Source organism: Cajanus cajan, chromosome 4 (genome assembly GCF_000230855.2).
Source record: "Cajanus cajan strain Asha chromosome 4, NIPB_CcT2T_4, whole genome shotgun sequence".
In the NCBI taxonomy this organism is placed as follows: domain Eukaryota; kingdom Viridiplantae; phylum Streptophyta; class Magnoliopsida; order Fabales; family Fabaceae; genus Cajanus; species Cajanus cajan.
This window is the reverse complement of record NC_138520.1, coordinates 77,611,463-77,628,229: the sequence shown is the minus strand read 5'-3', so window position 1 is coordinate 77,628,229 and position 16,767 is coordinate 77,611,463. Positions and strand designations below refer to the sequence as shown.

Genomic DNA, 16,767 nt, shown 5'->3' with positions numbered 1-16,767 from the left:
AGGGTGCTAATTTGGTGATGGACAATGGTGTACTCAGAATTGGCAGATGCTCATGCCAAGACTGTAGCTCAGGTATATGCTAATTTGAATAATTTCTAAGTCGCATTAATTTATGATATATATATATATATATATATATATATATATATATAATATAATATAATATAATATGTTGTAGTTTGAGTGTTGTTACTTGATATGAGAAAATAAATTAAAGCAAGTGTCAACATTCTTTGATGTTGGATACTGCTTGAAAATTTTAATTAAATACTACTTATTATATAATGTAACTGTTTATGTATAAATTTATAATCTATAAAATATAATAAAAGAAATTAATCTATTTGATGTATATTTTTTTTTACGTAATTTTATCTTAAATTTTTTTAATAAAAAAATATTTTAAAAATTAATCATTTTTATAATAATAAAATTTGAACTCAAAATTTTTAAGTTTAAAGATTAAATACAACATTAATTAATCTATCTAACATTGATAATTTTTAAATACCCAATGCACATAACTTTGACACAGCTACAAGCCTACAACCTTTTTCATCTGCAAGCTGTGTTGGTACAAAGATTTGACAGCACTAAACATCTAACTTAATTAAATGGATTCAAAATTATTTTTTGTTTTTGACATGAAATGTGAGATGTTAATGGATAAAGTTTTTTAGGCCACCAACTTTAGATAGGAACCACCTCAATCAAATGCACAAACCAATATGCAAAGTCAAAAACTTATAATGGTTTTAAAAAAATGATATATTCTCCGAATGTTCATTCTGAATGATTTTTCGACTGATTAAAAAGTTTTTTTTAATTAAAATTTATATTTTATAATTTTAAAAATTATAAATATGAATCATAATTAATTCAGACGTGTTTTTGATCAACGGAAATTATAACATTTTTCATGATTTTAAAATATAATTATTTGTCCAACTTCGGTGAATTTTTTATTTTACACCAAATTAAAATTTAAAATACAGTAGTTTTAACTTGAAACTTAAATTTAAAAGGAAGGAGTTATACTGCAGGGTTAAGTCTCACATTGAGCCACTGTTTATTTCAGGGGATTTATTGTTCACGACGAACGAAAGGTGAAGAAACTTGACGTTTGTTTCTGCTGATTTGCACCGAAAGAAAAGCGAAAAAAAGTGGAAAAACCCGCGTGGCCGTTCCTCGCGAAATTGTGAAGAAAAAAAATGAAAACCACGTAAAAAATGAGAAAACCCGATAATACCCCTGCCCAAAAACTAAAAAAAAAATGAAAAAACTAAAAAAAAAATGAAAAATAAAAGATAAACCGTAGTAAAAAAACCCTCAACTAGCATAATCAATTATGGTGCAAATGAACTGCATAACACAATGCAATGGCATAAAGCTCGAAAAGGATATGATTAATCATGCTAAACTTTTCCCCTTCTTTCCCGTTATTATTGCCTATTATTACTTACTCGTTGGCATCAAGAAAAGGGTCATAGATAATTCACAGTGGGATATGCTCCACCTTTTTGGGGTTAAAAATCTTTCTAAACATTCCTTTTCATATGTAGTTTTTGTACACACACTTTATAATATTCTTTTGCTAATGAATTTATTAATGTAAAAATTATTATCCATCTATTTTGTAATGTTAAAAATTTCTTAATTTTTTAATTGATAAAAATTAACTTGTACAATTAACAAATGTATCTTCATTTTATTATAATTTATGTCAATGATTTATTAATTTTTTAATTTATTAATTAATTTTAAAAAATTTATTGTACATTTTTTTTATATTAAGAAAATTCTATTATTTAAATATTGACATCAAAAAGTAAAAATATAAAAAAAATCAAGTAATACATGTTTATAAAATTAAAATAATAACACTTTCATAAACATTAATAAAATAATGTTAGAAAATATAATTATCATAATATATTTTGTTATTATTATTTATTATTATAAATATTATTATTATTATTATTATTATTATTTATTATAATTAGTATCATTATTATTTATTATGATTCTTATTATTTTTCTAATATTTATTATTATTATTATTATTATCATTATTTATTATTTTTTAAAATAAATTATACCTATTAATATAATTTTATTGTAATTATTATTATTTACAATAAATAATATTCTACTCATTTTTAATCAAAGGGTAAAAGTGTAAATTACATATTCATCTATTATATTTTTAATTTTTATCTATCACATCAATCAATTTCTACACAAATTCTCACAAACTTTCAACTCACTTTTCACTATCTTTTCTTTAATCCAAACAACCTCACTTTTCACTCTCTTTCTCTTCAAATTCTTCATTTTCCACTCCCCCAAATCCATCATTCAATCCAAACACAACCTGAGGGAAGATTACACTGGTCAAATAAATCCCACATCAAACACTAAAAGAGATATGTTAAATAGTCTCATTCTAAAAGAGATCTATTAGACTTACTATGTAGCCTTTGAAAGAGCTGTATTGGTATTTCGTTTTATTCATTAATTCGAATAATTTATGGATTTAATTTATGATTATATTTATTTATTTAAGAGTTTATAAATTTTATTTATTTATTTATTTAAGAATTTAAAGTTTAATGATCAGATTATTCAAATTTAAAAATTTAATGTAAGAACAATAGAATTTAATATATATATATATATATATTTATTTATTAGATTTACTCATATTTACATGGACATAAATAAATAATTGTTTAGTTATGTTCTACATCAATTTAACGATTAAAATTAAAAAAAAATTTAATGTATAAACTAAGTCTTATTTTATTTAATAATTTTAAATTGATGAATATTTCATTTAATTAATTTTAATAAATATTTTATTTTATTAATTTAAATTGACAGATAATTATAAAAATATTTTATATATTAAGATTTAAATTAATGAAATGAAATATTAAATAATTTTTAAATTTTTTAAAATTTATAAATTTAATTTATATATTAAGAATTTAAAATTTAATAATTAAATTATTAAATCTGATGTATAATATAAATTATTAAATAAAATAAATTTAAATAAAATTACTCTTAAAATAAACAAATTTCTTTTCATATATATATATATATGAGAGAGATAAGTAATGTGATAAAAAAAATAATAATAATAAGTGTTGATAGAATATTTGTAAATTAGTGGTGTTCATGTGTTGCCACTCCAATGTTTTAATCACATATGAAGTTCTCATACATGCAACACGAATTTATAGCCTTTTGTACACATTATCTTAATTATTTAAAGATTATATGAATGAAAAAATGGTGGTATATGGAGTATGGACCGATAGGTGAACCCAATACAAGGCATGGGCAATTTTTTGGATGCATAATGTGGAACGATCAAATTTTACATGTTCCGATGTTAACTAGAAAGACATACTATACTGAAAAATGGTTGAAAATTGTGGCATCAATTGACGATCGAGGAGTTTGTCTGTTAGAAGGAATTGTATGTGGGGGTGTCCCACAAATCACGTGGAGAGGGCTCCTCTATTGGCAGTTGCAGAGGACAAATGAGTGGTCATTTACAATCTCCTCTAATCCCCTCTCAGCCAATTATCATCTATCTCTCACGTGGGACTCTTGGCCCCACATCACTAATATACTCTATTTTATTGTCTTGCGTCTGCATTAAATCTTCTTCATATCATCGCATTTACACCTCCATCTCTTGTCACACTGTTACTCACTTGTATTTGCAAACATACTACACATAATAGTCTCTGTCAAGTTTACTAGCTAGTGTTAGGATTTAGGATCCATCATGGGAGAGTCTTCTAATTCTTCTGCTTCATACATTCATATGGTAAGAGATAAAGCTAGTTGATTACAACTTCATTCCTATATATCCTTTTTGTGTTGATCATGTATATATATACCATACCCTGTTGTGATCATGGTGACATGCTTGTATGAAATTAGGTGCAGCATCTGATTGAGAAGTGTTTGATCTTTCACATGTCAAAGGAAGAATGCATGGAAGCTCTCTCAAAGCATGCAAATATTAAGCCTGTCATAACATCTACTGGTATGTTCTTTTCTCCTTCATTTCAAGTCATCCTGTTTTATAAAATAACATATCCCCTAGAAACAACACGTACACACATGCAAGATCACACACCATATATATAATTTCAAATCGTGCAAGATTCAAAAGATATGTGCTCAGATCATTGACTTTAATTTGTTCCTAGTTATATATATGTCTCTGACTGACTTATATATACTATGAGGTAGCTAATTCATTTTGATAGTTGAACCGATTAAAATCTTATGTACAAGTTTTTGGCCTTGAGAATGTATTGAGAATTCACAAAGCTTACTCACCTTAAATCTTATTACACTCAGGACTCACTTTGCAAGCAGAAAACAAGACTGATATTGATTTGATCATATAGTTCATTCTTTGTACATTTCGCCGAACATATTTTAAACACATGGATCTATATTTATGTTTCACTTGAAAATATTTTATATTTTGAGATTAGATTCATCTTAAAATTCTAATTGAATTAGACAAATTAATACTATATTCGAATATCATAAATTAACTTCTATAATATAATTTCTTATTAATTAAATTCTTGTCAATTATCACTCTTCGTGAAATAGATTTGAGAAAATCCAGTCAATCACTAAGTTGAGATTAATTTTGATGAATGAAATATTATATAAAAAAAAAATCTATATGTAAGACCTGATTGAAAAGAAATATCAATTACTAGGGATCAATGTAGATCTTCATATTTTTTTTTTGCCTGAGATGTTGGCCTTGTTTAGATAGATTTCTAATAAACCCTTCCAGAAAAAGAAAATAAGGTAAACTAAATTAAACTTCTTCCACAAATAAATAAAAATTAATTTATGTATAAGTTAAAATTAACTTTTGAATAAATGAGTTAGTTTTTATAAATTAATTTATACATGAATTAAATTTTACAGACTTGACTTTAATTTAAAAAAAAAATGTTTATTTTATTTTAATTTCTTATTATTTTCTCACAAGAGATTATTGATATTATTATTATTATCGGTAAGAGCACACCTAGTGTCTGTATTAAAAGAAGAAATATTTTTTCCCAGAGTGTGTTAATAGATAATATTTAAGTTTGGACACTAGATGTACTTATCTTCTTCATTATTATTAATTAGTACATATGATATGACTAAGATAGAAATATCAAGAATATTGTTGAATGTAACACGTGTCTAAGATTCAACTATAATTTCCATTGCTGGCATCCTTCCGGTCTCTCAAAAATTAAGAAAAAAAAATTGATTTTACCAATTTTCTTAACGTTTCACGCGCCAAACAATTCAAACACCAGCATGCACGTGCTGGTATCACAGTCATGTTTTGTATGAACCACACAACATGCATCCGTACGCTGAATGAACATATTATGTGCAAAAATATTTAATAAATACTATAAATGCAGTATGGAACGAGTTAGAGAAAGAGAACAAGGAATTTTTTGAGGCGTATAAGAAAGTTAAGAGTAAAGACGACCGAATGTCGGAGGAAGAGACAAGCCAAATGATACAGAAGATGATCTCAGATTCCTCTAAAGGTGCTGGCAACGACTAATTAGCCATTGAAAATGATCTCACCTGTGTGTTTTGTTAGCTTCACCAACATGCATGGATTAAAACACATTTGCTCACCTTCTCCATCTCTCTACCTACGTTGTTATCATAAGTGGTCCAATTTCATATTTATAATGCATGATAATTCTTATCATGGTTAAATTAATATATGTTGTTAAATATGTACTGTTACCGTGTCAATTAATAAAAAATTATAATTAGTATGACTTTTAATTATTATTTACAGTAAAAATTAATAAATTTATTATATATGATAATTTATAATTAAATAACACAGTAATTATTAACAAGTGAAGTAATACTAAGTTTAGTTTTTTAAAATAAGATTTTGAATTTAAATTTTATGTATGAAAAAATATAATTAATTTTTTTTTATTAAACATGACAAACTAAATTCTCGATAAAAATTAATTACTAGTATAACCAATGACTACACCATATCAAAAACATAAATATAAAAAAAATGACAAAGTAACCACACTTTAAGTCATAACTGTTTTCTATATATATATATATAAAATATAATTTAATTTAATATAATAGACTTATGATACGGAGACTAACTAGTACCTAGGGTGGTCCTCATGGTCCTCGTGAACAAAACATAGGTTTGCTCTCCCTATCTTATGTAAATGTTATTGCTAGGTGATCTTTGAATTAGCAAATAACAGTGTGCCATATCAGCAGCAGAAAGATTTCCCTGCAGTAATTTGATTTGGGATAACCTTATATAATATTACAATATGATAGATGTTGATGTGGCCAATACTCATATATGTGTCTGTGATGTACACATACGATAATAGCAAAACTCACTGTAACGTCAACATTGTATAACATGTTTATCATGTAGTGATCATTTCGAACCCTATGTGTATAATTCAAGAGCATGATGAGGGGCAGGCATGGAAACGTGGAAAGTGTAGAAAACTAGGCCCAGTTCTATTTGTGTCTCATTGTAGAGGACTGACATTAGGGAATGTCTTGTCGTATGGCGTGATTATATGTATGGAAATGGTACATGAGGAGGAGGATGAGGGTCATCAGAGTCCCACATTAAAAAAAAAAAAAATTGCTATAGTACTTATGTGAATAAATAAATTTTAAAAAAAAATTTAAAATAACATAAATTTTAGATTAAAAATTTATAAAAAATAAATAAAGACTAATCCAAAAAAATTATTAAAAGGTTAATTTTTATAATAAATTTTATTTATATGTGAGAATTAAAAAATTAAAAACAAAAAGTATAATAATATTATAAAAATATTAAAATACGAAAGAAAAATAATAAATAATACAACTAAAAAACTAATTTATACTATAAATTTAAAAAATTAACACAAAAAAAATTAAAACATATTAATAAAATATTAATATTAAATTATTTAATTATAATAAATACTATATTAAGATAAAATATAAAAAATATAAAAATAATATAAAGTTATAGAAAATTTTATAAAGATAAGTTATTAAAAATACTAAATTAAAATAAAAATAAAACAAGTAATTACAATAAAAACAAATTAGAGACTGTAACGGTACCTTAGTGGATATCCTAGAATTTTATTTTTTTTTAAAAAAGAAGTTTTCAATCTTTGCATGTCCATGTGTCATGTCCCACATAGAAAAAAATTTTCAACCTACACGCTTCTCCGAGTACTCGCTATTCAGCACTCCTGTTCTCTATCACATCTTTGAATGTGACCATTTTTTTCTTTTAAGAAAATGTTGAATTAGACATAATATGTACCAAGTGTCTTGATTTACGATGTCTTATGAGTGGAGGTGAATCCGTGAATGTATTAAAGGGGGCTGTCATAACCGGGATCACGACGGGATAACGCTAACATTTTTATATTCAATGGAGCCGCCACTAATATTTTATTTCAAGGGAAAAACATTGAAAAACCCTTTAAAAGATAATCTTTAAAATTAAAGTTGGGTTCGGGAGTCGATTACGTATAGGGAAGGTATTAGCACCCTACAACGCCCGTAAAAACAGTACCTTTAATTAATTGCGCAAAATTATATAAATTTATAAACATTTATTTTATTCCTCGAAAATGTGTATACATACATATATCTTTTTTTTTAATATGAGAGATGTTTCTTTTGTATTTTTTTTATTTAAAAAAAATAATGAGGATTTAGGTTAGCAAATGGCTAATCAATAAACCCTTCCAATAACATGAAAGATAGAATTGTTATTCGATCCATGTTATTGACTTTTATTTGTTGATACTAAAATATGTTTAAAGTGTAGGACAATGAATAAGTATTATATTAACTTTTATGATTTACATGATATTAAAGGGTAGAAGTTCTACTCAATTAATATCATTAACCATAAAAATAAATGTACATAAGAAAAATTATGTTTATATTTTTATTTAAAGAAATAGATTTTGCACAAGGATCCAAGTTAGCAAATGGCTAATCAATAAATCCCTCCAATAACGATAAAAATAGAAATGCTATTTAATTAACGTTATTGGTTGCAACAGATCTTTACTCTTTAGAAAGAAATTTCATATATGAGAGTTTAAGCTAGCAAATGACTAGTCATTAAACCCCAGGACCTAATAATGTTAAAGATAAAAATGTTATTCAATTAACATTATTATTGGTCGTATATTAAATATTTTTTTAAAATAATAATCTTAAAGGCAACAAATCGTATTCACTATATACAAACAATAAGCAAAAATAAATAAACAAACAAACAAAAATAAAATAATAATAATAATAAATAAATAAATAAAAGAAAAATTAAGAGAAGAAACGATACCAAATGAGTTGAATCTTTGAATATGATGATCAAGAAGGTACTTTTTGGCTACCTTTCACACTACAGAGGTGTCTCATAGATTTTAAGAAATACAAAAGAGAGGGGGAAGAGAGAGAAAAAAAATTCGAGCTCTGAAGAGTACTGGACGAAATTTTTCAGCCCCTGGAGAAATGAGCCCCAGCTGTCTATTTATAGACTTCGGGAAGGGGTCCAGAACGGCCCGTTCCAAAATCGGAACGGCCGTTCTGGACATGGCCGTTGTGTGAAAAATTCGTATACTGGAACGGCCCGTTCTGAAATCAGAACGGCCCGTTCCAGCATTGAGAATAACACCCAATTTTTTAGACCGGAACAGCCATGGAACGGCCCGTTCCAGATGTAGGAACGGCCCGTTCCATTTTAGGAACGGCCGTTCCAATATTGGAACGACCCGTTCCAATTTCGGAACAACCCGTTCCAAATTAGGGTTTTTGGCCTTTTTGGAGCCTTGGAACGGCCCGTTCTGGACCTTGGAACGGCCCGTTCCGGACCCAAAAAAAAAAAATACTTAATTTGTGCTTTTTGACCCTCTAAAGTCCTGTCTTCTTGTCGGCATGTTTCGGGAGCTCCTTCCCTTCATAGTAGATGTCTATTTCATCACTTTTGTGAGTCCGGATAAAATTGATTATTCACAGTTGCCCCTCTTTATTTATTTCTTATTAAATAATCTAAATAAGGTAATTTAGATCATTTATGATAAGAAAGAAATAAAGATTTGAATTAATTTTATTCAGCTATTGTTGATGAAGTAAGTTCTTGAAAGATTCAATGCTTTTGCTTGAAGCTAGTCAAATGCTAGAATGTTATGTTGGAATCATCAAGTGCTAGTGCTGGATCATCCGAATGTTAATGTTGAATGCTTGTGCTTGATCAACCGAATGCCAATGTTTGATGGAGTGGTCGAATGCTTGTGCTGCATCGACTGAATGCTGGTGCCAATTCAATCAAATGCTGGTGCTGGATTGATTGAATGTTGATAGACTGAATGCTACTGCTAGAGTGGTCAAATGCTTGTGCTGTATCGACCGATTGTTGGTGCCAATTCAATCAAATGCTGGTGCTGGGTTGATCGAATGTTGATATTGGATCGACCAAAATGCTTGTGCTGGATTAGTCGATGGGTCGCGCCAGGTAAATACTGGGCTTATAAAAAGAAATTGTAACTTGTGCCAGGTAAATACTGGACTTTATACAAAAGAAAAATGTAACTCGTGCCAGGTAGATATTGGGCTTTAAAAGAAAAATATAACTGGTGTCAGACAGATACTGGGCTTTAAAAGAAAAATGTGATTGGTGCCAGATAGATACTGGGCTTTAAAAAGAAAAATGTAATTGGTGCCAGACAGATACTGGGCTTTAAAAAGAAAAATGCAACTTGTGCCAGGTAGATACTGGGCTTTAAAAGAAAAATGTAATTGGTGCCAGGCAGATACTGGGCTTAAAAAGAAAGTCATATATGAAGTAAGTGCTTAGCCTAAAAACTCTACGTCATAAGTTCTAGGAAGCAAGAGATGCAAATGAAATGTGATGTGATGCAAAAAGCATGTTATGAGACACATCTTTCAAGACTTAAACTTTTGTTTATTTTCGTTTTTATTTTTGCTTTTGCTTTATTTTTCAGAAATTCCTCATCGTGACACACAGTCAAGGATCATGGATGAGTGAGGTCTTTGGATACTTTCGTCTTGAATGATAGTTGGCTACTTCCTGTGGGTTACCCTTAAGCTGTTGTAAACACTTATGAGTTGAAACAACATTATCCTGTTGGTTGCGCTTTGTAACATTTATCAAGAAATTATCAAGCATACTGTGGCTTTTAAAAATAATTTGTAATGCCTTGAATTTTCCTTTTTTAGATGTAACATGCATTTCCTTTCAGTATATTATCATAAAATGCAAAAAGAATTGGCAACAAAGAGGTAGGATAATCTTATTTAAGAGAGTAAGAATGTGTTTATAAAGGAAGTCATTGTATGACAAGAATGGAAAATAAGTACAATGGTAGCAATAGGAGGTAACTGTTATGTGAGTGACATTTTCCAGATGAATAATGCTAGTACTACACTTCAATAACCTTGATTGCTCGCTAATAAACTTGAGAGGATAATTCAACGTATTTGCCCCAGTTTGTTTTGCTCTACCGTGTCTGGCCCCAATTGATACCTTGAAATTTGGCGTGATGCTTATCTGCTAGATTGCTTTTTCGAGTTTTCACCCTAGCATGTCGCTTTCAATTTGCTTAGATCGCCTTTTCAGGTTTTCAATCTAACCAGCTCTCTTTTTTTGTGTTTTTTTTTTACCCTAATTTTTGCCTAGATCGCCCTTTCGGGTTTTCAATCTAGCGAGCTTCCCCCTTTTTTTGTTGACCCTAATTTTTGCCTAGATTGTTCTTTCATATTTTCAATCTAGCGGGCCGCTCTAACTTTTGCCTAGATTGCCCTTTCGGGTTTTCAATCTAGCGAACATTTTTTCTTTTGTATAAATGGCCATGAAAAATTGCATTCAACTTTTCTCCTCAATGAGATTTAGTTGATCCAAACAGGTTTGGACCCATTCTGCTTCTTCTAATTTGGCTTCCGTCAATACTCTTAAAGATGGAATTTCAACCTCGATTGGAAGGACTGCTTCCATTCCATAAACTAAGGAAAATGGGGTTGCCCCAGTTGATGATCCTCTTGATATTCTTGTTTGCTGCTCATGTAAAGCAAATGGAAGCATCTTATCCCAATCTTTGTATGTCACTACCATTTTCTGAATGATCTTCTCGATGTTCTTGTTTGCTGCTTCAACTACCCCGTTCATCTTTGGGCGGTATGGGGAAGAGTTATGGTGCTGAATTTTGAAGTCAACACATAATTCTGTCATCATCTTGTTGTTCAAGTTGGTTATATTAATAGTGATGATTCTGCTTGGCACACCGTAACGAAAAATTAATTTCTTTTTGATGAACTTTACAACCACATTTCAAGTCACATGGGCATATGAAGCGGCTTCAACCCATTTGGTGAAATAGTCAATAGCAACCAGAATGAAGCGATGTCCATTTGACACTTTCGACTCAATAGGGCCAATAAAATCCATTTCCCACATTGAAAATGTCCAAGGTGGTGAGAAAACATTAAGAAAATTTGGTAAAGCATTGATGTTATCAGCATACATCTAGTATTTAGAGCAATCATTTTCCATTTCCTCACAAGTCTGATTAACTGCACAATCAAAATTATTTGATGCAACACTAGCATTATCACTTTTGAGCGCATTTTTTGCATTCTTTAAAGTTAGAATAAGATTGAGTAAAAAGATTAAGGAGAAAGGAAGAGGTAAAAGGTGAAAGATGAGTGAATGTTTTTTTGAGATTAAGGAGAAAGGAAAGGGTAAGAGATGAAAGAAGAATGAATGCATTTTATTTAATATTTAAAAGGAAAAACATGAGCCCTTATTTAAAGAAATAAATCTTAAAGCCTTGGGCCGAGCAATAAGACTGACATTACAAGAAAATTACTTAAAATTTGAATTAAAAACCAACAGGCAGCTTGAGAATCTCCCAATTGTTAAGTTCCACGTTCAGTGGACAAGCGTGAACCAGACTAGCATGTTCATTCTCGCAAGAGTCTTGCTCAACAATAGCTATTGAGTTTGGAAACTCAAACCCATCACACCAAAAGCTTTCTCACAGATCACTGAGAGGGACCCCATCTACTCTCCTCAATAGAATTAACTGTCGGCCCTCCATGACCTGGTAGAGGGTTATTCCCAATGTTAGGATTGTCCTCTTTAAAGTTTAACCACCCAGCCTTAGTCAAACTTTGTACCTTGGTTTTTAGTGCCCTGCAATTTTCAATGGAGTGACCAATAGCTCCCGCATGATAATCACATTTGGCATTAACGTCGTATCCGCTAGGATATGGTGGTTCTATGGGCTTCATCGGGCAACGTACTACTAGTGAATTTTGTAGTAGGAGAGGGAACAAGTCAGTATAGGAGATAGGGATAGGGTCAAACTCAATTGGTTTCCGATCTTGGGTATTTTGTGACCTCACATGGTTAGAATTTTGGTTCCATGGCTGGGTAGATTGAGGTGGTCGTGCGGTAGGTATTGTGGGTGAAGCTTGCGGAGCTTGATGGATAGGTTGTTGAGGATGTGGTGAGACGGTAGTGATATTTGGGTAGACCATGTGAGGGGTATAGAGATAAGGAGGTTGGTTGTTAGGTGACCAAGGGGAGTTGAATGTCACTGCATTTGTATCTCCTTCTTTTTTCTTTCCTGCACCATTTGAAAATTTTCTTAAACCAGCTATTTCAATAGAGTTAACCACAATCTTCCCACTCCTCATGCCATTCTCAATCCTTTCCCCGATGATGACTATATCAGAGAAATTTGATAAAATATTCCCAATCATTTTATCATAGAACGGTGCTTGTAAAGTATCAATGAACAGGGCTACTGCTTCTCTATCAGACAAAGGAGGTTCCACTTGTGCTGCCACTTCTCTCCATCTCTGAGCATATTCCTTAAACGTTTCACCATCTTTTTTAGACATGTTACGTAGTTCAAACCTATCTGGAACCATGTCAAGATTATACTTATATTGTTTAAGGAAAGCATCAGCTAAATCCTTCCAGGAGCGGATATAGGCCCGTTCAAGATGCATATACCAATTTAAAGCTGCCCCGGTTAAAGAATCCTGAAAACAATGAATAAGCAACTTATCATTGCGAGCATACGCTGCCATCTTTCTGCAGTACATGGTCATGTGATTCTTTGGACAACTTGTTCCTTTATATTTATCAAATTCAGGAACTTTGAACTTTGGGGGGAACTCTATGTCTGGAACCAAACAAAGATCGACAGCTTCACCAATATCATAGCTACCTCCTTCCACAACCTTTAGCCTCTCTTCTAGCATTTGTAACTTTTCGCTAGACTGAACATGCTCAATTCCTGAGGTTGGTTGATATCCCCCAGAAGTTTGGTGAGGATTCCCTTGGTTGGTGAAATTAGAATTTTGGGCTTGGTAGGGAACTTGATGTTTGTAAGAGGTGGCATTCATGAGTGGAACCTCATGTTGGGTTGGTGGCATTTGTTTAGGCGGCTGGTTCACCAATGGTTGGTGCTTATCCGGAGGATCCATGATTGTTGGAGGTGTGTAGTTGGGCGGAAGGCCATATTGTGGCCATTGAACCTCTGGAGGGTCAACATGTTGGTCGGGATTGTTAAGATGTAGAGTTAATGGTTGTGCTGGGGCTGGGGTAAAGTCAGGTGGATACGCAGGAGAGGTTGATGATTCTCCTCTAGCTACTGGAGGGGTCCCTTCCATGTTTTTCACTTGTATAGATTGCAACATCTCTATAATTTGGGTCATTTGTTCCTTCAGTTGATTGATATCATTTCTCATTTCTTCGTTGCGTTCCTCCATCTCATCCATGATCTTGGCCTGAGAGCGTGTTCTATAACGATGCCGAGGAAACACTTTGTTTTTTTTTGCTTTATTGCTTTCAAAATACAAAGTAAATTTTTATGAGTATAAAAGAAAAAAGAAGACACAAATTATTATTATTATTATTATTTATTATTATTATTATTATTTATTTATTTTTTTTTGAAAATATTGGTTTTGTATTCAAATTAAAGAGTGATTCCCCATATCTTAACGCTAGAGGCAAAATCTCTTAGGTTATACAACGGTTGACACTTATTTCAAGGGAGCATTCACTCCTCAATGGATATGCAGCAGTACGAACCACATTTTCAAACAAGGATCAATCATTTCAAGATCAAAATGTGATTAACAATCACTCAAGGGAGAATTCTCTCCTCAATAAATGATGTCTAAAACAAGTTATCAAGTCAAATGTGCTATTATTTTAGCAGATCTTACCTACCCTTTGGAGATCATTTTTTTAGCACATTTATCCTAATACTCTTGCTTAACACTGATGCATTGCTCGTATGATTTTGAATTCCCTCCATATTGAATACTATCAATTATTTTAAGGTTTAAAAGAAAAGAAAAAAAATGAGATGAAGACTTAATTAAAATGTGACTTACTATGCCCCTAATATGCATGTATGCATGACTTTTTATCATCTATCCTTTATTTATTAAAAAATTTATTTTAGGCAAGAAAAGCAACCTAAAAAATTGATATTGGATATAAATTTATGATGCATGAATGTATAACATATTTTTTTTGTTAGTATGAACATATATCAAAAGAGGGATAGAGAGTACTGCGATGTGACCTATTACGGTAAACCTAGGGAAGGAAAATTTCTAAGGTTAACACCCTACTTTGGAAGGTCATTAAGTCCACCTATTAGTGCATGGTTTTGTGGGTGGATCTAAAAACTTCTCAAGAATTATTGGTCCCCAGGTTGCCCTTATCATATAAATAAGGACCTAGCGCATGAACCAATCACAAGTAGGGAACATACCCTCTCAATATGATTAACCCATGCTACTAGTAACAACCTGAGTAGTGACGCAACAACGGTCAAGTGAGCATCAAGCCCCTCAATAACAGTCATCAAGCCACTTTCTCTTCTATGCTCGCACAGGCTCGGGTATAGAGTCCAAAGTGTGTGAGGTACAAGTGTTAGTGGGTGTAGAGATGCAAATAAAATAAATAAAACTATAATTTAAACTTAAATTCAAACAACACATGCGTAGCAAACAAAAATAACAAAATAAATAAATAGATAAAAAATAAAATAAAAGGAAAGGGAAAAAAATTAATATTTATAAATTCATAATTTTGCGCAATTAATTTAATAAGGCCTGACTCTCAAACTTCCCCAGTGAAGTCGCCATCTGTCATAACCGGGATCACGACGGGATAACGCTAACATTTTTATATTCAATGGAGCCGCCACCAATATTTTATTTCAAGGGAAAAACATTGGAAAACCCTTTAAAAGATAATCTTTAAAATTAAAGTTGGGTTCGTGAGTCGATTACGTGTAGGGAAGGTATTAGCACCCTACAACGTCCGTAAAAACAGTACCTTTAATTAATTGCGCAAAATTATATAAATTTATAAACATTTATTTTATTCCTCGAAAATGTGTATACATACATATATCTTTTTTTTAATATGAGAGATGTTTCTTTTGTATTTTTTTTATTTAAAAAAAAATAATGAGGATTTAGGTTAGCAAATGGCTAATCAATAAACCCTTCCAATAACATGAAAGATAGAATTGTTATTCGATCCATGTTATTGACTTTTATTTGTTGATACTAAAATATGTTTAAAGTGTAGGACAATGAATAAGTATTATATTAACTTTTATGATTTACATGATATTAAAGGGTAGAAGTTTTACTCAATTAATATCATTAACCATAAAAATAAATGTACACAAGAAAAATTATGTTTATATTTTTATTTAAAGAAATAGATTTTGCACAAGGATCCAAGTTAGCAAATGGCTAATCAATAAATCCCTCCAATAACGATAAAAATAGAAATGTTGCAACAGATCTTTACTCTTTAGAAAGAAATTTCATATATGAGAGTTTAAGCTAGCAAATGACTAGTCATTAAACCCCAGGACCTAATAATGTTAAAGATAAAAATGTTATTCAATTAACATTATTATTGGTCGTATATTAAATTTTTTTTTAAATAATAATCTTAAAGGCAACAAATCGTATTCACTATATACAAACAATAAGCAAAAATAAATAAACAAACAAACAAAAATAAAATAATAATAATAATAAATAAATAAATAAAAGAAAAATTAAGAGAAGAAACAATACCAAATGAGTTGAATCTTTGAATATGATGATCAAGAAGGTACTTTTTGGCTACCTTTCACACTACAGAGGTGTCTCATAGATTTTAAGAAATACAAAAGAGAGGGGGAAGAGAGAGAAAAAAAATTCGAGCTCTGAAGAGTACTAGACGAAATTTTTCAGCCCCTGGAGAAATGAGCCCCAGCTGTCTATTTATAGACTTCGGGAAGGGGTCCAGAACGGCCCGTTCCAAAATCGGAACGGCCGTTCTGGACATGGCCGTTGTGTGAAAAATTCGTATACTGGAACGGCCCGTTCTGAAATCAGAACGGCCCGTTCCAGCATTGAGAATAACACCCAATTTTTTAGACCGGAACAGCCATGGAACGGTCCGTTCCAGATGTAGGAACGGCCCGTTCCATTTTAGGAACGGCCGTTCCAATATTGGAACGACCCGTTCCAATTTCGGAACAACCCGTTCCAAATTAGGGTTTTTGGCCTTTTTGGAGCCTTGGAACGGGCCCAAAAAAAATAATACTTAATTTG

General features: G+C 30.9%; 2 protein-coding genes across 2 annotated transcripts; one reads left to right on the top strand and one right to left on the bottom strand.

Annotated features, from left to right (window-relative positions):
- The first annotated feature begins 3,682 nt into the window (after positions 1-3,682).
- On the top strand, positions 3,683-5,859 carry LOC109812435 (uncharacterized). Its single transcript, XM_020376399.3, has 3 exons — positions 3,683-3,844; positions 3,961-4,066; positions 5,478-5,859. The coding sequence occupies exons 1-3, from the start codon at positions 3,803-3,805 to the stop codon at positions 5,624-5,626; spliced, it is 297 nt and encodes a 98-aa protein (XP_020231988.1). The 5' UTR covers positions 3,683-3,802; the 3' UTR covers positions 5,627-5,859.
- A 5,122-nt stretch (positions 5,860-10,981) lies between these two features.
- On the bottom strand, positions 10,982-11,638 carry LOC145957543 (uncharacterized). The gene is made up of 2 exons (XM_083073818.1): positions 11,453-11,638; positions 10,982-11,311 (listed from the first exon to the last, which is right to left on the bottom strand). Exons 1-2 carry the CDS (start codon positions 11,636-11,638, stop codon positions 10,982-10,984), a joined length of 516 nt encoding a protein of 171 aa, XP_082929944.1.
- Between the last annotated feature and the right edge of the window lie 5,129 nt (positions 11,639-16,767).

Bases quoted from the DNA above. Each gene is read 5' to 3' on its own strand.
- LOC109812435 (XM_020376399.3), top strand. From the start codon at position 3,803: ATGGGAGAGTCTTCTAATTCTTCTGCTTCATACATTCATATG. The intron at 3,845-3,960 runs GTAAGAGATAAA...GTATGAAATTAG, and splicing joins CTGCTTCATACATTCATATG to GTGCAGCATCTGATTGAGAA. The intron at 4,067-5,477 runs GTATGTTCTTTT...CTATAAATGCAG, and splicing joins GCCTGTCATAACATCTACTG to TATGGAACGAGTTAGAGAAA.
- LOC145957543 (XM_083073818.1), bottom strand. From the start codon at position 11,638: ATGTATGCTGATAACATCAATGCTTTACCAAATTTTCTTAATGTTTTC. The intron at 11,312-11,452 runs GTGACTTGAAAT...TTCAAAATTCAG, and splicing joins AAGCCGCTTCATATGCCCAT to CACCATAACTCTTCCCCATA.